Genomic DNA, 25,289 nt, shown 5'->3' with positions numbered 1-25,289 from the left:
CTGATTTTGGCTCTGAACCCTAGTCTTCAACATGGCAGCAGCTTATGTTGTAAATCTCCACTATAGTAGTAGGGATTGAATCAATAATCCTGATGTCTTAATATGACCTAGTGAGAAGGTCAAACTATACCCTGAAATTATCTAAGTGATCTTGGCTATTCTCCATGACAGTACAATGTGAGAATACTAAACCAGCAAAAATAAAGTATATGAAATGTGATCATTTCCAGACCAGTTCTTAAACTTGTAGACTGAGGAAGCTGAATATTTATTCAAAATTTCCATTTTCACTCATTTGTCTGTGAGCCTTCTTTCTTAATTTAGGTTCTCCACTTTAATGCTCTGAGTGACACCTACTGGTATATTATAGAAATATTCTATGCAGCATCTTGCCTTTAGAAGTTACTACAAGGTCACCTATACTTTTCCTGACACACAACCTCCTTTTTTGGCTTCATTCATTGACTGTGTTTATCCAGAGAATTTATTTTTATTGTTTGTGATTTAGCAGTCAATTACATTTACAATAGGCTAGTTTGTATGTTCAATTATTTCTTGGCACTTGTTTTAGTTATTTCCCTGCACATCCCCACATAATTGATATTTAGGTGTGGGGAAGGGCTGCAGAAAAGGAAAATGATGATGTTTTCCTGGGTTTGCCCAGCTCACCCCTCTGTGCAAGAGGTGGAGATGGAATTGTGGTAGGGTGACCAGATAGCAAGTGTAAAAATTGGGACGGGGTGGGAGGTAACAGGTGCCTATATAAGAAAAAGCCCCCAAAATCAGGACTGTCCTTATAAAATTGGGTCATCTGGTCACCCTAAATGGTGGGTGCAAGTGGCCCAGTTCTGAGCATCCCAAAAAGCATCAACTAACTAGTAGAGGGGGATAAAGTTCCTGCAAAGGGTGTAGCAATATTCTACATTGTATTTTTTAAAGCACACCGTTGTCTGGGGAATCTGGTGCATTCAATTTACAAAAATTTGCTCAGATGATCCTTAGATAGGATGATTTAGCAACATCCAGAGGAGATGAAGTCTATCACAGGTAAGGAAATCCCCCTCATCTCATCAGTTTGAACAATGTTTTTTGTGAGATATTACATTTGTATATCTGTATATTGCTCTTTTTCTGTATAAAATCCCACCTGGATTATAGGCAGAGAAAAAGTAGAAGAAATACAAATAATTTTTGAAAACACTAAAATTTCCTAAAGTAGTTGCCTGTAAAAACATGTCTATATATAGAATACAGTAACGCTTCACTTAAAGTCGTCCCGGTTAACATTGTTTTGCTATTCTGTTGCTGATCAATTAGAGAACATGCTCATTTAAAGTTGTGCAATGCTCCCTTATAACGTCGTTGGCAGCTGCTTGCTTTGTCCACTGCTTGCAGGAAGAGCAGCCTGTTGCAGCTAGCTGGTGGGGGCTTGGAACCAGTGTGGACCGGCAGCCCCCCTATCAGCTCCCCGTTCCCCTAAGTTCCCTGTGCAGCAGCTGCCCAGCAGTCTATCAATTGCCGGCAGTTCAGCTGTCCCTCCCCCTACTGCCATGTGCTGCTTCTGCCCTCTGCCTTGGAGCTGCTCCCCGGAGCCTCCTGCTTGCTGTGCGGGGGGTGGGAGGGGCTAATGTCAGGGTGTCCCTCTCCCCTCTGCACCCCACTTACCCCATTTCCATAGAGCAGGAGGGACACAACAGGGCTCAGGACAGAGGGAGTTTCCTGGCAGCAGCTGCTGTCTCAGCTTGTTGATCTACTTAAAAAGGCAGCGTACTTAGAGTAGGGTCAGCGTACTTAAAGGAGCAATGCGCATCTCTCTCTCACACACACAGGTGTGTCTCTGTATGCCATGCTGTCTTCCCTCCCTCCATTCATGCTGCCTTGTAGAGTGTGAGGCTACAACAACAACGAGTTAAGCCCTGAGGGTTCAGCCAATTGCTATTTCATCATTTAGCAGTAAGGCATTCCCTGAGAAATATCCCACCCTCTGACTTCACCACCATCATTGCTGTGTACCAGTATTAAATTGTTTGTTTAAAACAGAGAGAGAGAGAGAGAGTGTGTGCGTGTGTGCGCGCGTGTATTTATATAATGTAGTCTTTAATCTCGAGAAAAAAATTTCCCTGGAACCTAACCCCCCCCATTTACATTAATTCTTATGGGGAAATTGGATTCGCCTAACATTGTTTAGCTTAAAGTCGCATTTTTCAGGAACATAACTACAACGTTAAACGAGGAGTTACTGTAGAATGATGTGGTACAGAAGTTCAATTAGCATTTGTGAGTAATATGGGGCTCTTTCAAACTCATGCTGACAAAACCTAGAAGTTGAATCACACAACACTATCACAAGTTAGTTACATACAATAATGGCAGATTCCAGATGGAATTTTTTAAGCAAATACTTCCTCCAGCGAGAGTCATTCTAGTTAGAGCAAGGCAAAGAGGCAAATCTTGCATTGCCCTTTGAACATTGTCCTATATGGGTTTGTTCTAATTTTTTTCCAGTACAGAATGTGTTCGATATTTTTCTCCTTCCCTTTCTTCCTTTCATTTTTGTTTGACTGTTAGCCTTGGTTTCTTTAACTCAGTGTCTCTCAGAATCTCTCTCTACTTCTCTCTAACCACTCCATCTTTACTTTTACTTTTCCCCTCCTTCCTTCTAGCGACCTTTCCCTCCAGTCTATTGCATCATCATGCCTTCTTTTCCCCAAACTCTCCAATTATCCCCACTGCCAATCAAGCAAGGGGTTGCTGGTGGCAGGAAGCTGTGGTGGCCTGGACTAGATTCCAACAGGAAAGAGGCAGTCCTAACCTGCACACTGTTCTTGGACTTGGAAAGGTCAAGAATTTCAATCCCCATCAGAGGAAAGGAATGAAATAGAACCACAGGAATATACTCTCTCTTTCAAGGATGAAGGGAGTTAGGTGGTGAACCATCTGGCACTTTGGCTTTTCTCTTACACCTTGTTAAAACGTTGTCTCTCCCCTCCTCCCGTCCAGCTGGCCCCTGCATCTTCCTTTTCCCTATAACGGTGTGTGTATCTGGGGATGCTTTAGCCCCAGCATCCAGACACCTGTGCTACCAACATAACATAGAAATCTGGAGTTGCCAAATTTGAAGATATGGTTACAGTTAGATCTATGAGTGGAAAAAGTTTGTTATACTATTACATGCAAAAAACTATGTTAAAGAACATTAAGGTTGCAAAAATCAAGCACTCAAAAGTTAGCAAATGCCAGAATTAAAGTTACCTGTGAAACCTTAATTTGGCTCCCTTGTGAAGATGCATTGTAATACAATCTTTAAATACATCACAAGCTAGTAATGTGATCTAATTATTTTTGACTCCCGACTAATATATATACACAATACAATAACTGTGAAAGTTGTTATAGTTTAAATCAAAATACAGGGAGACCAGAATTAATTGCTACTACATTAACTACACTGTGTGGCAGCAATATTAAGTGTATCACAATTGAAAAGATCTAGTTTTCCATTTCTCTGTGCCTAAAATGAATATAATTATACTCACAGGATTTGACTTCATCTCCATAAGGTTGTCTAGGATACGTGTGACTGGTAGATTCTGTGGAAGAGAATTTGAAACTAGTGAGTTGCAAAAATGTTTACTAAGAAATATGCAGAAGCTGTTCTGCAACCCAACTATATTATACGGAACGTTGAATTTTGTAATTTACAGCACACTCAAATCTCTTACTTTGAGCTGCTTTACTGTAATGTTCTGTAGGGAAAAGTAACTGTTCTAGGTTATTTATGTATAGAATAGTTAATAGGTCCAGAAATTTTAAAGTAACTCAAATAAATACCAATGATTTTTTAAAAGGGGCAGGTAAAATTGCTTTTTAAAGAGTAACCATATACTTGCAGTATAAATGACTTATTTTAGATTAAAATAAACTGAAACAATGAAGAACTAGAGTAAAATCTCCACAGAAGAACACAGTGCACCTCCTAGAGCAGACTACATTTGAGAAACATGCTCCTTCCCTTTCTTTCACATTCTTGAAATTGTTTGTCATACCATAGGCCTAGCGAGCTTGGTCTAATTTAGCAGTTTTTAAGCAGGCAAGGACATGCTTTAAAAACTTGATTTGTTTCAAAAATCCGCAGTTTGCTTCTCTAGATATACAGCAATTCTTTTTTTCCAAAGATTGTGGCTGAATCCTTAGCTGCACTCAGTAAGCTGAGACAGGAGCCACAAAGGAGCCATTTGCAACTTCTGGATCCTAGGACATGTTCTATCCACTGCACAGTTTAGGGCAGTCCTAGATTATTTTGGCTTGTAACAGTCCCTAAAGACTGATATTAGGGTCGAGGATGGCAACAACCGCCTCCAATCTGGTGCCACCAGAATTTTCCTGAGGAGGGGGCCCAGAGCTCTCCCTCTACTGCACCTGCACCCAGCCCTGAGCTCTCCCCCACCACCTCTCCATACCCAGGCCTGAACTCTCTTATGCTGCCTCTGCAACCAGAACTGTGTTCTCCCCACTGCACCCAGCTCCACACATATTCCCCTCCTGATGCCTCTCACTCTTTCCCACACATTACCCAGTACCCAGCCCCACGCTCGTACCCAGCCCCACGCTCTTACCCAGATAGGTGGTCAGGTTGAAAAGCACCATACCCACTAGGGGCCAGGCAGTTCTGGGAGCCCAGACCCTACCCTCCTTCTACATCTCTGTTGCCCCAGGAAGCACCAAAAGCCTGCATCCAGTCCTCCCACCCTGTTGGTGCCCCGGGTCTGCTTCTCCCTAGGGTTCCCAGTGTCCATAGGTGCCGAAAGGAGTACAAAAGTGGGGGATAGGATAGCCATGGGACAAGGAAAAGGCCAACATCTTCTGTTAGTATATTTTGTTAACTTTTTTAATTCCTATCAAGTTTATGAAAGACATTTATTTGTTAATATCAGGTTCTTTCATCATTCATGCCACAGATGTTCTCCGTATAAAGAGCAAACAGAAGTTCCATGTACATTTGCAACACTGGCAGAAGATATAACAAGCAAGTGAAGACAATGACGATACAATAAATGGTTAACACTTTTATGTAATTTGTGCTGCTGTTGAGCTTCTCCTGTAGGCCAAACTAGTTGAATTTCAGGAAATGTGTTCAGCCAGCTGAAGGATCTGATATCCAAGTGTATTTACAAAGTTCTTTTCTAATGGCCAACACAAATATAAGCCTGGAGCAGAAACTCAACTGAGTAGCTTTAATTCTACTTGCCTGGGATTAGCTAAAAAAGGATTTAAATCTCATCCTGCAAAATAAGATCCTCCAAATTCTCTTGATAGACCATTATCTTTGGTCCTAATTCTATTGCACTGATATTGAAATACATAATGAGCTGTGTGTGTTTATTCAAATATTAATCTTTTTTATCTAACTCATTTATAAAAAAAGCAATCTACTGAACTTTTTACCATTACTCTATACTGCTTCATTGTCTTTACCCGTATCAAGTGTAAAGCTCTCGGTGAAAGCCAGAGGGTTTTCTTTTTTAATCATTATTACAGTATAATATACCCAAATTAAAAGCCAATTCAACAATGTAGGATGGGATTCTCAGTGAAATCTTTGATCTTTATCCATTCGATATTAAAGATGCCTTAGAATTCAAATTTTAGCTGTACTTACTTTTGTATTGCTAAATTTGCCATAAACACACCACATACAGATGGCAATATACATGTGCCATATAAAATGTACCACATGGTTCTGCACGTCATCATACAATTTTGATTGCCTCATCTGTATTCTGCTCACTAATCCATAAAACTGAGGCATAACAAATGAAATAGAAGAGGCAATCAGAAGGCCAGGAGCAAGTGACAAGGAGCTAGAAACACAGGATAAAAGATTTTTTCTTTAAACTAAATAGAATGCAGTTTGAGAGCATTCCCACTACAATGTTATAGCATCAGGAAAACAGTGAGTCTCAAGGTTAAAGATAGCAACAAAGTCCTTTCCAGATTGTTTTAAGCCATTTTTGGTCATGAACCTCAAAATTTGGAGAACCACCGATCTGAAGGCATGAAAAAGATATGAACAAAGTGGTAAGATTTTAAGTAGGAGATGGGAAATCTGGAGATGCTAGATGCTTGCTCTATAATTGAACAACAACATAAAGCCAAACCAAGATTAAAACATGGTAATCTAAGGCTAGGAATATGGTAAAACAAGCACAAAAATTGTAGCCTTGTACTGTCAAAGGGTGAAAAACTAAACTAAATGCATCCAAAGATATTATGCTGGAAGAGAGGCAATAATTCCCTTTAGAGATCTGCTGAGAGAAGGAAGGTCAGAGAGGAAGGAAGGACAATCCAGTGGTTAGGGTACTAGCTTAGGACTTTGAAAACCTGGATTCAATTCCCTGCTCCACTAGAGACTCCTGTGTGATGCTGTCACTTAGCTTCTCTGTGCCTCACTTCCTCATCCAGAAAATGGGGATAATAGCACTTCCCTAACTCACAGGGAAGTTGTGAGGATAAATACATTAGGCACTTAACGACTTCTTTGTTTCGGTTTTCACCAAGAAGGCTGGTGGTGATTGGATGAGTAACATAGTAAATACCAGGGAAAATGAGGTAGGATCAGAGGTTAAAATAGGGAAAGAACAAGTTAAAAATTACTTAGACAAATTAGATTTTTCAAGTCACCAGTGCCTGATGAAATGCATCCTAGAATACTCAAGGAGCTGACCGAGGAGATATCTGAGCTATTAGTGATTATCTTTGAAATGTCATGGAAGACGGGAGAAATCCCAGAAGACTGGAAAAGGGCAAATATAGTGCCAATCTATAAAAAGGGAAATAAGGACAACTTGGGGAATTACAGACCAGTCAACTTCTGTACCCAGAAAGATAATGGAGAAAATAATTAAGCAATCAATTTGCAAACATCTAGAAGATAATAAGATAAGTAACAGTCAGCATGGATTTGTCAAGAATAAATCACGTCAAACCAACCTGATAGCTTTCTTTGACAGGTAACAATCCTTGTGGTTAAGGGGTAAGCGGTAGACGTGGTATATCTTGGCTTTAGTAAAGCTTTTGATACTGTCTCACATGACCTTCTCATAAACAAACTAGGGAAATGCAACCTAGATGGAGCTACTATCGGGTAGGTGCATAACTGGTTGGAAAACCATTCCTAGAGAGTAGTGGTTCAAGGGCATAATGAGTGGGATCCCGCAGGGATCAGTTCTGGGGCCAGTTCTGTTCAACATCTTCATCAATGATTTAGATAATGGCATAGAAAGTACACTTATAAAGTCTGCGGACGATACCAAGCTGGGAGTGGTGGCAAGTGCTTTGGAGGATAGGATTACAATTCAAAATGATCTGGACAAACTGGAGAAATGGTCTGAAGTAAATAGGATGAAATTCAATAAGGACAAATGCAAAGTACTCCATTTAGGAAGGAACAATCAGTTGCACACATACAATATGGGAAATGACTGCCTAGGAAGGAGTACTGCGGAAAGGGATCTGGGAATCAGTGGACAACATCCTAAATGAGAGTCAACAGTGTAACACTGTTGAAAAAAAACCCAAACAGCATTCTGGGATGTATTAGCAGGAGTGTTGTAAGCAAGACATGAGAAGTAATTCTTCTGCTCTACTCCGTGCTAATTAGGCCTCAGTTGAAGTATTGTGTCCAGTTCTGGGCGCCACATTTCAGGAAAGATGTGGACAAATTGGAGAAAGTCCAGATAAGAGCAACAAAAATTATTAAAGGTCTAGAAAACATGACCTATGAGGGAATATTGAAAAAACTGGGTTTGTTTAGTCTGGAAAAGAGAAGATTGAGAGGGAACGTAACAGTTTTCAAGTACATAAAAAGCTGTTACAAGGAGGAGGGAGAAAAGTGGTTCTTAACCTCTGAGGATAGGTCAAGAAGCAAGGATTTGAACAGCAACAAGGAGGTTTAGGTTGGATATTAGGAAAAACTTCCTGTCAGGGTGGTTAAGCACTGGAATAGATTGCCTAGGGAGATTGTGGAATCTCCATTATTGGAGATTCCACAAACAGGTTAAACAAACACCTGTCAGGGGTGGTCTAGATCAGTGTTTCCCAAACTTGGGACGCCGCTTGTTTAGGGAAAGCCCCTGGTGGGCCGGGCCAGTTTGTTTATCTGCCATGTCCACAGGTCCGGCCGATCGCGGCTCCCACTGGCCGCGGTTCGCTGCTCCAGGCCAATGGGAGCTGCTGGAAGCGGTGGCCAGTACGTCCCCCAGCCCGCGCTGCTTCCAGCAGCTCCCATTGGCCTGGAGCAGCGAACCGCGGCCAGTGGGAGCCATGATTGGCTGGACCTGCAGACGCGGCAGGTAAACAAACCGTCCCGGCCCGCCAGGGTCTTTCCCTAAACAAGTGGTGTCCCAAGTTTGGGAAACACTGGTCTAGATAATACTTAGTACTGCCATAAGTGCAGGAGACTGGACTAGATGACCTCTCCAGTCCTATGATTCTATGATTAAAACTATGAAGGGGGCCATATAAATAGCTGGATAGCTTCCCCACTAGAATGAGGAAGGAATGGTAGAAAAATGTTTGAGGGAGAAAGAAAAAGAGCCAACAGAGTTGGAATGGATTGATAATGATACTGATATAAAACAAACAGAGGCAAAAGACTTAAAATTGAGGTTTAGGTTGTAGACTCTCTGTGAGGAGATATATTCTGCATAACTCACATGAAAATGTTTGATTCTGATGCAACTTAAATAAGATGGTTTGACAACACTCAAGTTCCTCAAACTCTGAGGGAAATGTTTGGGATCATAGGTGCTGGAACTAGGCTTCAAGTGGTTTCCATCATATACAGGGTTTACAGTTTTTTTCAATGGCTATCAGTACACCCACTATAAAAATTGTTCCAGCACCTATGTTTGGGATAAAATAAATATAAAATGGTTAGAACAGGGGTCTTGATATCTGGAACACTGCCACTGATTTTCTGAGTTTTTTGTTGTTGTTTTGCTTTTAGCCCTTACCAAATCTTTCTGTTCCTCTCTATTTGTATAACCTTTTCTCATTTTCTTAATTTTAACCCTGGTTTGTTTTTATTATATATGCATCATTATGAGATTCAGGTAAAATATTTGAAGTTAAATTTGAGATAAATATAAAACTAGTACCAAAAATGTAAAATTGACTACTAATCAGCAAGTTGAAATGTACATGGAAAAAATTTCAAATTCCTTAATGGGGCAAAGATATACAATATTGCCATGAAATAGAATGCTACTGGTTAGCATTTACAAAAGTATTATTGTTTTCTAGTTCTTCAGACACTTTTGTTTTGAAGTATTAAAATTAAAAAGAAAAAAAATGGTTAAACCAATAGAAAATAACCTAACTACGCTAATATAACTTCAGTAAAAGTGACTTCTTTTTAAAAGAATGGATATGAATGATGACAGGAACAAGCAAAACATTAAATTAACTATTACCATATAATTTTATTTATGTTTTAAAAGCACACATCTAGAAAAGTCAAATGATTGGTAACATTTGTACGTCTTATTCAGTTATGACAGGAATGGATATTATTTCTTGTTTATATTATTTTCTATTATCCTTTGTTTTACATGAATTAGAAACATAACAGAAGTATTAATTTGTATAAGTACCCACTATAAAAGAAGTCTGAGAAGAAAAGACTTATTCACTTTCCTTACATTAATCTTAATAATATTATGCAGCTTATGTGAATTTGTTTGTTATTTTAGCTGAATATTATTTAACTGACACTAAAGATGTTAACACTAAAGTTGTAATTAAATTCCTGCTTATGACACTAGCCAGCCTGCAAAGTTAACTGTAACTGTTAAGTGAGGTAATCTTATAAACTCATGTTTACATTTGATTACATTTACATTTGTTGTGCTTAAATTATTTGTGATGAAGCTAATTTTTCACCAATGAATAGTACTGATGAGTTAAATTTTGTATTTTACTTTTTAGCAGGTTTACAGAGCCCATAATCTTATCTTGAACACCATAAGTAAAAGTGGGCTTCTTGTTATTATTTAATATTTTATTTATAATCCAGTAGCATCCAGAAGCTGTGGTCAAACTCAAGTGCCAGGCACAGTGCAAACGAAGATAGACATGATGGCCTGCTCTGAAGAACTTGCAATCTAAGAAGACTAGTAGCATATTAATCTTGGGAGAAAGGGAGGCAAATATACACAATCTATGGTGATAGCAGCTAGAGATTAAAAACCCACACACATTTTTTATTTTACTTTTTTTTTGTTTTAGAATTATTTAAATATCAACTTTCACCAATTGCCCCTGGTCCTAGTCATTCCAAGTGGCAGATTTCTTGTATGTGTTGTGGCAGAAATAGGTCTTGAGTAGAGAACTGAAGGAAGAAAGGACAGTAGCTTTACAGGTTAGTTCAAGGGTGACGGTGATAATTATTAGTAAACGTTTATATTATGGTAATGTCCAATCCCCACTGCATTGGAAACTCTCTGGACACAAATAAGAGATCATGCCTGCCCTGGGGGGCCTTCAATATAGAACACCCAAAACACACGTGTATGTTAATGAATTGGCATAGCTTCGTTAGTTATGTTTTGTTGTTTTTATTTTACTTTTCAATTTTTTAAATTGGAAGTGGAGGTGGAGTGAATGGCAAGAATGGGGAAGTTAGTAGGAGTAAGGGAGCAGGAAAAGGAAGAGGGACAGTCACAGCTTATCACCTGCCTAGCTATAACTGGACACCACAGCAGAAATGAGGGATTTAAAAGAGTATATGGTAAGCAGCTGTATAAATTATATCATGGAACTTCCCAGGCAAAAAGGGTATATGGATGTTTGTGGGAGGTGCAGACAGAGCTTGCATCACTGATGGAGCAGGAAGTTGGGATAGGAGAAGGAAGCATAATACAGAAACAGGAATGGAAAAGTATGGGGCAGAATTGAAGGGTATGCAGATACAATTATGATGAACAGGATATAAGAACCTAAACAGAATAGAATGTCTTGAAGGTTAGGACAAGAAGCATGAATTTGATCTGGTGGAAGAATGAAAGTCAGTTGTGGAATTCTAAAAGGGAAGGAATGTTGTCCAAGTGATAGACAAGGAAGACCATCTTAGCAACCTTGTTTGGGTAGACTGGAGGGTAGTGATGTGGTTGTAAGGGAGAAGTGGTTGCAGTAATCAGGATGAGGGCCTTACAATAAACTCAGGGAGAATTTAGACAATGACTTGCTGAAAGAATATATATCAGAAAAGGAAATTCTAAGGTATAAGTTAGATATAAATTAAATTGAAAAAAAGTTTGAGCAAAAAAGAATATAAATCCCTGAGTGCTGCCCAAGGGAAAAAAAAAAAAAAAGGCTAACATTAAAACAAACGCCCAACACAAAAAAAAACCCTGCAGCATGCTTAAATATTAGGCAAAAAGGCATCTTATTTGACTATCCCAAGGAGTCTTAAGTCTTAATATATACACTACTGGGCACAAAAGTTAAAAGCCAGATCAGAAACCTTATAAACCTGTGTTTTTACAGCTTTTCAATCAGGCAATGAATCACCAAAACAAAAAAGTCAGACAGTAAGTTCTGTTTCAACTATTAGACATTGTTGCAAGAAATAAATGTTTTAAAGAGGTCTTTGGCAAACAATGTAAAAACAGCACTTTTAAATTATTTTCTTAATTATAAATATTTAATTATGTCTTACTGATCCTAACTGTATAATCTAATGCATAACCTATTCACAACACATTTCTGCAGAATTAGCCTCACAAAGTGTCTTATAAAAGCTATGGAAACCAGTTAAAAAGTTTTGTGTGACAGTTGATATTTTTGATGCACAAAAGGTATTCTGATCATAGGGCAACAGTATGAAAAAATACTCAAGATCAGAATAAAAATCAAATTGATTTTTTTTTGCTTTTTACTCAACTACTAGTTCAGCCTTTACCAAGACCTTCTATTTGGGGGAAAAAAAGAACTTTTAATTTTATTTAGTTCTTAGGTTGCAGAACCAAAGCGATTTAAAACATACATTGAATTTCTAATTTATTTTTATTAAAATCTGTTTATTCCATTCATTCTTCTATGGCCCATCATTTTAATGGTATTACTGCAACATTTTCATCTTACAATGTTCAGGAAATTCAAATGAATGTTTTCTGTAACAATTTAGCTCATCTAAATCCACCCAGGAGTTAACTTTTAACTTGTGATAACCATAACTTGAGTTTAAAACTTCAGCCACAAGAGTGAATTTACATATAAACTGTATAAAGCAGTTATGATATTTTTGAGACAACTCATGATTGGCAGAGTCACAAGTGAGTTATACCATAAAATATTTTTCTTAAGTGAAGCTAAATGTTATAAGAGCAGGCAGTGTGGCCTAGTCGATAGCACAATAGACTGGCACTGAGGCAACCTGACTTATTTCCAGTTCAGCTGCTGGTCTGTTGGGTGACCTTGGACAAATCACTTCATCTCTGAGTGACTCAGTTTCTCATCTATAAAATGTGGATAATGATATTTGACCTCCTTTCTAAAGTGCCTTGAGATCTACTGTTGAAAAGTGCTATATAAGACCTAGGTATTATTATTAGACTTGTTACTCTTTTCCATGCTACAGTTCTTCAAGGCTGAGGTTGTTTTATATTTTAGATGAGCTAAATTAGAAGAGCTTGATATGTGATTGAACAGAAGGATCAATATAGTATTAGACTTTCAATAATTTTGGAATGGTTACTGCCGATGACAAAATATGAGATAATCTAAGGAAAAACAGTACATATCCACATATTCTGTGTTTATGCAGGTTATGGGTATTTATTAAAAAATACCTAAAGATGCATATTTACTCCTTTCACAGTGTTGAAATTAGTTTGCAGAGGGTGGACCTAAGACATTTATTACACTTTTTGGGAGCAAATGCCCCTTGAGCATAGGGCCTCATGGGGATAATTTAGGATATTATTCATGGACAATAAGCTTCTTAACAGTGAAAAATAATTTGTTTACAAATTAAAAGCTACAATCCAAATATAAAAAACAAATGTATTTATACTATATGTATATAGAATCTTAGAGAAGGTCTGTTATGCTTAATTTTGTTGCATCTTTAGCACCATTCATTTTAATAAAATGTATTACATGGATAAACTATGGCAAAATGTTTGTTTGAAATGTGCCGTCAAAGAAGTTTAAAAATATCATTTGTTGTTTTCCATTCTTAAACTCACTTGTTGTTTCAATACCAAATTCTTCACTCCTTCCATCACAAACTGTGAGCCTGTATTCATAACACGTGAAAACAGACTGAAAAACAAAAACAGACAACACAGTGTATGAATTTGAGCATCTTTGCCTTCAGAGTTGTCTGTTACAAGTCTGCAGAAGTTTCTTAGAATTTTAACCTGCTCTCCATTAAACAAAATGGTATGCTCTAGTAAAACCGTGCCCTAAACCATTATATTAACTTTTTTTTGTTGGCAGACTGAACAAAAACAGTAGTTTTTAATATTAACTTTGTGTTTTCTCAGATGCTACTCCATAGCCACATTCCCAAAGCCACTTCTTTGTCCTCCTTTAAATCCCTTCTTACAGCTCTCCTCTGCCAAGCGCTCTACAAAAATCTTGATAATAGTTAGACAGCCAGTATGCTGTGACCACTGTTTTTCATGCTGTTTGGTTTGGTCTCATTGTTACCTTTTGCTCCCCCAGTCTGTTGTATCTTGTCTTAGACTGTAAGCTCTTCAGAGCAGGGATCTTCTTTTTTGTTATGTATGTGAGCAGCATCTGGCACAAAGAGACCCTGATCCATGACTGGGTCCAAGGGCGCCACAATAAATAAAATAATAATAATAATAATAATAATAATCAGCTGATATGACTCAATGATAAGGATAAGTTTGAGGTAGGTTACAGATTGTTGTAATAAGCCATAAATCCAGTCTCTCTGTTCACCCTGTGGGTGAACATTTTTTACAAAGTGATCTTTCTGTATCTGACCTATTAGTCATTATCCTTAAAGGAAATCTGCACGAACACTTTCAAAAAATGAGCATGGGAGCTTAAATTCACAAGTCTGCTAGACACTAAAAATCATGGACCGGCCATAAATCGAGTGTCTCCATTCAGTCCATGATTTTTAGTGTCTAGATGGTAGAAACGAGTGGAGGACTGCTGCCCCAAAGGAGGCATCAGCAGAGGAGTCCTGCACCAAGGCATAATGTCTTGCAATCATGTGAACAAAGCTCCACATGACTGCTTTACAGATATCAAGGAGAGGCACCTCCTGAAGTGATGCCATAGTTGTCGCTTGTGCTCTTGTGAAATGAGCTCTTATCCCCTGGGACAGCGGATAGCAGAGTAGAATGCAGCCAGAGATCCATTTGGAGATTCTCCGAGTGGCAGTGGCATGCCCCATGATTCTTTCTGTTATAGCGATGAATAGTCTCAGGGACTTCCTGATTGGTTTTGTTCTTTGCAGATAAAAGGCCAAGGCCCACCAAATATTGAGGGAATGAAGTCTTCATTCCTCTGAGGAAGCGTGCAGTTTTGGGAAGAACACAGGTAAGTAAATCGATTGGTTAAGGTGAATTCTAAAACTACTTTGGGGGTGAATTGGGGTATAGACGCAAAGAATCCTTATCCTTATGGAATATAGTGTAAAGAGGATCTGCCATCACCGATCCAAGCTCGCCAACCCTTCTAGCTGAGGGAATGGCTATGGGGAAAGTGACCTTCATGGAAAGGAAAGACATGAAGGAAAACACTAAAGATTCAAAGGGGGGCCTTATAAGTACTGAGAGAACAAGGTTCAGGTTAGTCTGGGGAGCAGGCTTCTGAACAGGTGGGAAGGTTCTGATTAGGCATTTCCAGAATCTGGTGGTCACTGGATGTGGGAAGATCAAGTAGCCCTGAGAAGGTGGATGGTATGCACCGACCGCCGCCAAGTGGACTTGCAAGGAGCTAATGTAAAGGCCTGATATCTTCAGAGAGAGGCTATAATCCAAGATGAGAGGAATATCTGCAGTTTCTAGGAGAATGCTATTTTGATGTTCCAAGAAGAAAAGCGCTTCCATTTAGCAAGGTAACAAGTTCTAGTAGAATCCTTCCTACTATCAGAAAGGATGTCTCGCACAGATGTGAAGCATGAACGTTCTAAGGAGGACATCCATCCAAATATCAAGCCCTGAGAGGTGGAGTGAATGCGGACCGGGGTACTTGATCCTACTGTTCCACTGGGTCAGGAGAAACATTGGAGAATGACTGGTAGTTGGGATCCCGTACATGGGAGATCGGGACACCAAAACTGTCTGAGCCAGTAGGGGCAATCAGGATGACCCAGGCCTTGTGCTGCCAGATTTGTGTAACGGTCATGGCAGGAGCTGTAGTGGAGGAAAGGCATAGTTAAACTAGTCCGACCAGGAAAGAAGTAGAGCGTCACCCTGGGAGTGGTGACCTTGGCCTCTTCTGGAGCTACATGTTACGCATTTTCTCTTCATCTGAGAGGTGAACAGATCCCTGGTTGGGGTTCCCCATAGAGCGAAAATATTGTGCAGTACCGAGTCCTGGTGCTCCCACTCATGGTTGACTGCAAAATGTCTGTGATGGAGCCTGCAAGCACATTTTGCTTCCCTGGAAGGTAGGCTGCTAATAGGTGATTCAATTGCTCACTCACCAGCTCCACAAGCTGACCGCTTCCGTACACAGGGAGATGGATCTCACTCCTCTCTACTTGTTGATGTAGAAGACAGTCATAACGTCTAACATTATAAGACACTGAGCATGGATGAATGGAGGAAAGGCCTTGATACTGATGTGCATCCTGGACTTTGAGATGTCCAAGTACCTTGTGCTGTTCAGCTGTTCATGTGGGCACCCCAACCAAACAGGGATGTATCTAATATTGGCCCTGTCTGGTGAGGAAAGGAGAAAAGGGACACCCACATATACCTGATGAGGATTTGTCCACTAGAGCAGGGAAGATACTACCATGGTGGGAATTGTTACCATGAGGTTCATAGAATGGCAGTTCGGAGAGTAAACTGACTGCAGCCACATTTGAAGACAATGGAGGCGGAGTTTTGTGAATGGGATGATGTAAGTGCATGAGGCCATATGATTTAAAAGAGACAGACATGTCTTGACTGGTACTCAAGGGTTGTTTGTGATCTGAGTTATGATATTGTTCATGGTCTGGAACCTGCTCTTGGGCAAGTATGTTCTCGCACTAACAGAATTCAAGGTGGCCCCAATGAAATCCAGAGATTGTCTGTGGGTGAGAACAGATTTTTCAGCATTTTCCCTGATTCCCAGTGAAGAAAGGAGGAGCAGCACCACAGAAGTTGATACATAGGCTTCCTGGCGAGACCTGGCGACAAGGATCTGGTCATTGAGGTAGGGGAAGACAATGAGACTGCGATGTCTGACGTGAGCTGTTACTACTGAGAATACCTTGGTAAAGGCTCTGGGGGCAATTGGTATGCCAAAAAGGAGCACTCTATACTGAAAATGGTCCGAGTCCACCATAAATCTGAAGAAACAACTGTGAGCAGGATGAATGTCTACATGAAAGTAGGCGTTCTTCAAGTTGAGAGCCATAAACCACATGCCCTTTTTTAAAGATGGGCTTATAGATGCCAACGTGACCATGTGAAATCTGAGTTTGTGAATGAAGAAGTTGAGATGGTGGAGGTCAAGGATTGGCCTCCAACTGCCCTTCATTTTGAGTACCAGGAAGTAAGTAGATTAAAACGTGCATGGTATTGAGGAGGAATGTGTTCTATCACTTCTCGCTCTAATAGGGAGTCCACTTCTTGTTTGAGAATACTCTCATGAGAGTGGCCCTCAAAGTGGGGTGGAGAGGTTTTGGAGGAGGTAGGGACGCAAATCATCATATAGCCAGAGTGGATTACGTTCAGCACTCACTCGTCTGTTGTTGTTGCACTCCAGGTGTTGAAAAAGAGTGCTAGATAACCCCCAAAAGGTGTGTGAGGGTTGAGAGGAGTTGGGCTTAGTGGTTCGTGACTCTCAAGCTCCCATTAAAAATAATGTCGCGCCGGGAAGGTGAGATTGAGGTGCATAGCGTGTCGCAGAAGGTATGTGAATGCGGATCTTTTGAACTCTCTGTTGTGCGGTGGTTCACAGGGCCTCTGGCGGAAAAAGAGCTGAGTCATGTGTCTAGGTCTAAATGATAGGTGGTGAAACTTCCTCTTAGAGGCAGGCATATATATCCCCAGTGAGCAGAGGGTAACTCTAGAGTCCTTGAGGATATGGAGGAACACGCCCATCTTTTGGTTGAAGAGCTGCAATTCATTGACTGGGAGGTCCTTGATAGCATTCTGGACCTCCGTAGGGAACTTTGATGCATGGAACCATGATTCCCTGTGCATAACAATGGCAGCAGCCATAGCTCTAGAGGAGATATCAGTGGCATTGACTGTGGATTGGAGAGAAGTCTTGGCTATCAGTTTGTCTTTATCTATCAGAGCTTGGAAACGAGCTCTGTCTTGTTGCAGAAAGCTGTCGGTAAACTCTGCATACTTAGTATACTTCAGGAAGTTGTATTTAGCCATTAGTGCCTGGTAATTGATTATCCTGAACTGGTGGCTAGATGATGAAAAGACCTTTCTTCCCAATAGATCCAGGTGTTTCCACTCTTTATCCGTAAAAGGAGACCAGGGATGTTGCTGTCAAGGTCTTTCAGAAGCAACCTGGACTACCAGTGAGTTGGGAGTGGGGTGAGAAAACAAAAATTCCAACCCTTTTGCTGACACAACACTTCTCTGCCCTCTTGGGGATGGGAGTGCAGGTGGCAGAGGCATGCCAAACTGTCTTAGCTGACTCCAGCATGGCTTCATTAATATGGAGAGCTATTCTGTTGGATCCGGATGAGTGGAGGATGTCTAAGAGTTTGTGCTGGGAGTTGTGGACCTCTTCAAGAGGAATCTGTAGTTCTCCAGGATCTCTGCAAAGGTGGTCCTGGAACTGGCTGCAGTCATCAAGGCAAGAAGGAGATGTAGGGGTCACCACTTTGTCTGGAGATGAGCATTGTAATCTTACTGGTTCTGGCAGAACTGCCTGATCTGGCGAGTAATCCTCCTCTGTTGGATCCAAGGACTTAACTGAGCATATCTTAGTGGGGAAGCAAGGGGTGACCCCCCGCCAGCAGACTGGACCAACTCTGCAGGGGACAACTGATCCCAAGGCCCCCAATATGGCCAGTAGGACTGATCAATAGTGGTCATGGAGGTCCCCACTTCATGGTGTATCAATGGCTCTGAGTTAGAAGAGATGGAGATTGGTCCCAAACAAGTGCAGGTCTTTCAGGCAGTGGAGGATACATAGGATGGGGGGGGGGGGGGGGGGAAGAGAGACGGGGAAGTTCACTGGGTGGTTCAAAATCTCCTGATGAAGAGAAGGCCAATTTCGTTTCCAGTGGTGGTACACTCAGTACCGTTGGAAGAGAGTTATATTCTGTGCATGGGATGGGTGACAAACTCCTTCCAGCAGCAGATTCTCTTAGTGGTATTATCTCTCTGGAGATGGAGGGGCCCAATGAAGGAGGGAATTCTGCATCTGGGAGAGTGAAAATGTCCTGTGGAGTGGCAACAGATTCAGATCTCCTTGGTGTGAAAGGGTTTCTACTTGTTCAAGCCATTGGAGTTGGAGTAGACTGTGTAGCTACCAAGGCAGAAAGTGCTGTGGATAGGTGAAACTCATGATGATTGGTCTTTGTTGGTGCTGGCAGATCCCAGGGATTGGGAGGTGCCGACAATGATTGTACCAACGTATCACGGTCCATTACTGATGTAGCCCAATGCTTATGGGCTTTCTTGTCACGCTTCTGGGACTTAGGATGTACTAAGTCTTCAGGGGCTTAGCTGATGGGCTTGCTCAGAGCCGAATCCAACTTCTTTGAAGTGGATTTAGAGGAAGAATTAGTCTCATGCTTATGAGAGTGTTTCCTGGATTCCTAACAATATCCCACTAGGGAGTCTGTGAAGGCAGGTTCTCCCGCACCAGAGTCAGACTTCACAGCAGGAGGCACACTCCTTGCTGAATCAGGCTGATGTATAGAGGGGAGGGCTGTCCCTGGTCTGGGTCCAATTGAGGCCTCATGATCTTCTCCATGAGGTATTTCTGGAGACAAAGTTCCTGCTCTTCTTGGATATGGCTGGGGAATAATTGGCAGATACTCCATCTTGCTGTGACGTGGGCTTTCCCAAGGCAGGATAGGCAGCGCTGGTGGTCGTCACTGACTGAGGAGGATTGTGGGCAGGAAGCACAGTTTGAAGCACGGAGTCCTGGGCATAGGCTGGTACTTGAAGGGGGTATGGTGGGGAAGAGGGGTGTCTCCCCAAAACACTAAATCTAAACTCTAAGAGATCTATAAAATACTAAATGGTAATCTATAAAAACTGTACAAGATGTTAAAACTATTTACAAAACCAAATCTAAATCTCATTTTGTAAGACGAAGCCAAAGCTATGGACAACTAGAAATTCCGACCCAACCCATGTAGCAGTGAGAAGGAACTGGAGAAAGTCGTTTTGTCTAGCTTTTTATCCCCTCAGACGGAGGTACAAGGTAAGCCAGGGCATATTTGCAGACCAACAGTAAACCCACACAAATACAATAGGAACCATCACTCAAAGGAGAACTAAAAGATTCAGCTGTTTTTTTTAAACTACACATAGCTAAATTTATTTCAACTGTAGTTTCAGCTTTATTACATGGAATCTGATAAAAACAGTCACTTTAAAGGTTATTTATTACCGAATGCTCTCAGTGCTTATAAAATTAAAATTAATTAAATTAATAAATAATAAAAGATTTACTAGGAATTTTGGTAGATGAATTAAAAAACTTACCCCAATGGTTTAGCTGTAGCGTTTCCATAGCTGGTAGGAGCTGAAGCCATCTTGGCAAAAGCCCTATGAAATAAATGTTATAATCAAGTGCTTAATTTGTTTTCACCATTACACTACTACGTCTTCTCTTCCTATGAAGACCTTTGTGGAAGGCCATCTGAGAATGGAAATGGCTCTTCCTCTAAAATCTGTCATCAGGTAATTGGGCAAACTATGAACATCTCTCACCTTTGTTAAAAACTGAATGCATCCCTTTCATAATATCCTAGCTTTTGCCAATCTAAAGCCTATAGCTATAATGAGATATAGTTAGACACTCAAAGAAATTAGAGTACAGTACCTAGAATTCGGGATGAGGATGGATGAAAGATTTCTCCTTTTAGAAGATCTAATATTTCATAGATAGATAAGCAGGATGGCCCACAAGACTGAATCAAGGACAGAAAGCCAGAAATTCTTAATTTAAACTAGTCTCTGCTACTGAGTCACTCACTTGCCTTCAGCAAATTATTTATTTGTGTCAAGAAAAACATATTAAGTATATTGTTTAAAATAAAGTTTAAACCTTCTCACATATGTTAGAGTTCGGTTTAGAAGTGTTCACATGTATTGGCAAATCAGTCACAGCAAAATTATGTAAGAACCACAATTCATTAAACATTAAAAGTAAGACACAATTTCCACAAATCCTGGCTGCAGTAGTCTATGTATCGGTTTTCAACTTCCCCCCAATTACCTGCAGTTTTATGAAGAAGAAAAATTAACTTACTTCCATTGTTTTATGTAGTTCAAGGGAGCAAGATTACATCCTGCATCTGTCAATGCTTTTTTGTATTGCTCCAAATCAGCCTGAAATCATAAATGGGAGAATTGCAACTGCTTTTCACTATTCTAAATCAAACTGTCCTTGCACAGACAGATGACAAAATATGTAGATATTTTTCCTCCTCTAAAAATGTTAAATAAGTAGTATAAATGCAACTTATTTTGCTATTGAAAAGACAATTTTAAAAATTCAAATTAACTTTAGGAGCTGGCAAACAAAAACTATGTTTAGAGTCAGTTAAGACTGTGGCAGGTCACATCCTTCAGGTTTTCACTTCCATCTCCAACGGATACCCAAAAGCAATGTGTACTCAACTTCATCAAGCTTGCAAGTTGCAAGCTTGAAATGCAAATCCTTCACAGTGAGTGACCTCATGATTTTCTATCAGTCATAGCAAGGCGCATCTGACTAACACATTCTATGCATTTGTGATGTGCTTTGGTGTCAGGTAACTATTACGGTTTTGTACTAGAGTGTAAGTTTGATGGGAATCTCATGCAACTATTGTATCATTTCCCCACATAGACCAGTAGTAGTGTTTGAACCTCCTAACCTTCAAATCCCTAATATAAGTCCTTACTATTTGAACAACAGGAGTAATTGCTAGCTATTTTGTTGACCAGCCAGTGGAGGAAGATTAACCACATGCTTTCCCAATGATTTACACAACTGTTTACAAGTCAGGAATAGAATACTGGCAATCGGGAATCCTGGATTCTATCCCTGGATTGCAGAGAGGAGTGTAGTTTACAGAGATTAGAGATAGGATAACCACAAGTAATTTAGTGACTGACAGGCAGTGTGGCCCACTGGATAAGATAAGGATTGGTAATGTTCGGGACCTGAGTTCTGCCCCTGCAGTGACCTCGCAAAAGCTCTCGGTTAACTTATTTAAAAGATGGTGAAGTGAGACAGGGTTCAGCAGCTCTTCTATAACTGTCACTTAGATTAGGATTCATGGTGGGGTTAATAAGCGCAGTAAAATGCATGTGAATTTAAAAAACAGAGGTAAAATTTGAATTCCTGGTCTCTGCTTTCCCCCAGACTTCAGAAAAAAATGAAGACCAGTGCAACTTTCACAGATTTTAAGGCCAGAAAGGTGACCATTGTGATCATCTAGTCTGACTTTCTGTATAGCAACAGGGCATAGAACTTCTCCAAAGTAATTCCTAGAGCATATATTTTAGATCATCCAATTGTGCACGACAGCCTGTCACTTGCAGGATTGTTGATAGGAGAAAGGAAAGGATACTCACCTTATGCAGTAACTGGAGTTCTTCAAAATGTGTATCCCTATGGGTACTCCATTTCAGGTGTGCATACACCTCATGTGCCTTTGATCCAAGATTTTCAGTAGCAGTGCCCATCTGGCCCATGCACAAGCTCCAAACATACTCATGGCTTACACTGAGGATATACGTAGCTGTGTGGGTGAACCATCCTCCCTACCATTCAGCATTTCGTCTTGTGGGACTGTAACAGAAGGGAAGGGGGGTGCGTAATTGAACACCCATCGGGACACACATCTCTAAGAACTCCAGTAATTGCACGAAGTGAGTAACCTCTCCTCCTTTGAGTAGCGTTCCAATGGGTGCTCCACTTCAGGTGACTTCTGAGGATTATCCACTAAAGGAAGAGGGGGCTTTGGAACTGGATCCAACACTAAAGAAAGGACTGCATACCAACAGCAGTGTCTGATCTACATGTGTGTACCAGGGTGTAGTCTTTGGAAAAAAGTGTGAAGTGATGCCCAGGTTGCTGTTTTGCAGATTTCAGCAACTGAAACATTCTGTAATAGTGCCATAGAGGCTACTTAAGATCTTGCAGAATTGGCTATTATTCGGGGTGGCGGGGGGGGGGGGGGGGTGGAAGGAAGGAAGGAAGGGAGCACTGGAACATTAGCAGCCTGGTAACATAAGAATATAAGTGGAAACCCACTTTGAAAGTCTTTGGGTGGAGCTTGTGGATCTTTTGGATCTGTTTGCAATTGGTATAAATGATCTAGAAGACTTTCTAAAATGGTTTGGTTCTAATGCCTTTCTAATGTCCAAGATAAGGAGAGCATCTTCCTGGTGTGGCTTTGGGAAAAAACACAGGAAGGCGGATAACTTGGTCAATGTGGAAACAGAGGAGGTTACTTACCTGTAACTGGAGGTTCTTCAAGATGTGTGGTCCCTATTTGTATTACAAACACGAATGCATATACACACCATGCGCTGCAAATTTTCTGTAGCAGTATCCGTTGACCCACATGTACTTCATACCTAGCCTTGTGTTCCAGGAGAAATGAGGCTGTGCAGGATGGCACCCCATCAGCCACCCTTTTATCATTGAGCAGCATGGTCTGCAGCAGAGGGGATGGACGGTGGGTATTGGAATACAAATAGGGACCACACAGCTCAAAGAATCTCCAGTTACAGGTAAGTAACCTCCTCCTCTTCTTCGAGTGATGGTCCCTATATGTATTCCAAATGCGGGTGAGTATTATGCAGTGATCCGTGCGGAGGGGGGGTGCGAGGATGCAAGAGGTATCGCAGTCTGTGGGATGGCACGGTTCAGAACTGTAAATTCTGCTGCCCTCTGGGTGATGGAGTAATGGGAGGTCAAGGTATGTACGGAATGTTATGCCAGGATGTGTCTGCCAGAGAGGCAGATGTGACCACCTGCGCCCATGTTGAATGCACCATAATCTGCCAGGCAGTGGAGTGTTAGCCATGCATAGCACACTTGGATGCATGCAGAGACCCACTGAGATGCACTGAGAATATAGGGCTTTGCGCCGGGGCCAGTCCACAATGGCCATGAACAGGCACGAAAGGCATGGGTTCAGTCGAGGCAGAATGCAAGCACACAGCAGACGTCATAAGAACATATGAACGGCCATAGTGGATCAGACCAATGGTCCATCTAGCCCAGTATCCTCTCTTCTGACAGTGGCCAAAGCTAGATGCCCCAAGTCAGATGCCCCAGAGGGAATGAACAGAACAGGTAATCATCAAGTGATCCATCCCGTTGCCCATTCCCAGCTTCTGGCAAACAGAGGCTAGGGACACCATCCCTGCCCACCCTGGCTAATAGCCAGGCTATGGACCTATCCTCCATGAACTTTAGTTCTTTTTGGAACTCTGTTATAGTCTTGGCCGTCACAACATCCTCTGGCAAAGAGTTCCACAGGTTGACTGTGTGTTGTGTGAAGAAATACTTCCTTTTGTTTGTTTTAAATCTTCTGCCTATTAATTTCATTTGGTGACCCCTAGTTCTTATGAGAAGGAATAAACAACTCTTCCTTATTTACTTTCTTCACACCAGGCATGATTTTATAGACCTCTATCATATTCCCCTCTTAGTTGTCTCTTTTCCAAGCTGAAAAATCCCAGTCTTATTAATCTCTCCTCATATGGAAGCTGTTCCATACCTCTAATCATTTCTGTTACCCTTTTCTGTACCTTTAATTCCAATATATCTTTTTTTGAGATGGGGCAACCAGATCTGCATGAAGTATTCAAGATGTGGATCTACCATGGATTTGTATAGAGGCAATATGATATTTTCTGCCTTCTTATCTATCCCTTTTTTTTTTAATGATTCTCAACATTCTGTTAGCTTTTTTGACTGCCGCTGCACATTGAGTGGATGTTTTCAGATAACTATCCACGAGTCCAAGATCTCTTTCTTGAGTGGTAACAGTGAATTTAGACCCCATCATTTTATATGTATAGTTGGGATTATGTTTTCCAATGTGCATTACTTTGAATTTTCAACATTCAATTTCATCTGCCATTTTGTTGCCCAGTCACCCAGTTTTGTGAAGTCCCTTTGTAGCTCTTCACAGTCTGCTTTGGACTTAACTATCTGAGTAGTTATGTATCATCTGCAAATTTTGCCACCTCACTGTTTACTTCTTTTCCAGATCATTTATGAATATGTTGAAAAGTACTGGTCCCAGTACAGACTCCTGGGGAACACCACTATTTACCTCTCTCCATTCTGAAAACTGACCATTTATTTCGTGAGTGCAGGGACCTGTCCACAAGAGTGGCATGCGGCTTAAGATGGAAGACTGGGAAGTGAATTGATTAGTTGAGGTAGAACTCAGACCACCCTCAGGAGGAATTTGGGGTAAAGGGTGTAAGGAAACCGTGTCTTTATGAAAAGCCACATATGCGGGGGGGGAGGGGGGCGCGGATGGGGGGATTGACCCTTATAGCTGTCAATTCACTGACCCGCCTAGCAGAAGTGATAGCCATGAGGAAGATGACCTTCATGGAGAGGTGGGAGAGGGAGCACGTGGCCAGAGGCTCAAAGGGGGGCCTGGTGAGGGCAGAGAGCACAAGGTGGGGGGGGGGGGGAGAAAACACAGGCAGGAAGCTGTTCAGTAACCCTTTCAAGAAGTGGGTGGTGGTGGGATGAGTAAATAACAAGCGCCAATCCATAGGTGGACCTGGACAGGCCGGAGAGCAAGGCCTGATGTCTTAAGTTCCAGGAGGTAGTCCAGGACGGTAGGGATCGAGATGGCGTTAAGGGGGAGGTGATAGCACTGAGCCTAGGAAGTGAAACATTTCCATTTCGCAAAG

General features: G+C 41.1%; 1 protein-coding gene across 1 annotated transcript in view; it reads right to left on the bottom strand.

Moving 5' to 3' along the window:
- The window catches only part of SCFD1 (sec1 family domain containing 1), a 145,864-nt gene that overhangs the window by 35,548 nt on the left and 85,027 nt on the right, over positions 1-25,289 (bottom strand). The window contains exons 17-20 of the mRNA XM_054026391.1: positions 20,659-20,738; positions 19,890-19,952; positions 13,251-13,326; positions 3,537-3,590 (exon numbers count right to left, since the gene is read on the bottom strand). Of these exons, the coding sequence (XP_053882366.1) occupies positions 3,537-3,590; positions 13,251-13,326; positions 19,890-19,952; positions 20,659-20,738 (273 nt within the window). The remainder of the gene's footprint in view (positions 1-3,536; positions 3,591-13,250; positions 13,327-19,889; positions 19,953-20,658; positions 20,739-25,289) is intronic.

The sequence above is a fragment of the Malaclemys terrapin genome, chromosome 4, assembly GCF_027887155.1.
Source record: "Malaclemys terrapin pileata isolate rMalTer1 chromosome 4, rMalTer1.hap1, whole genome shotgun sequence".
Taxonomy (NCBI): domain Eukaryota; kingdom Metazoa; phylum Chordata; order Testudines; family Emydidae; genus Malaclemys; species Malaclemys terrapin.
Note: the sequence above shows the minus strand (reverse complement) of the source record. Positions and strands in the feature narration are given on the sequence as shown.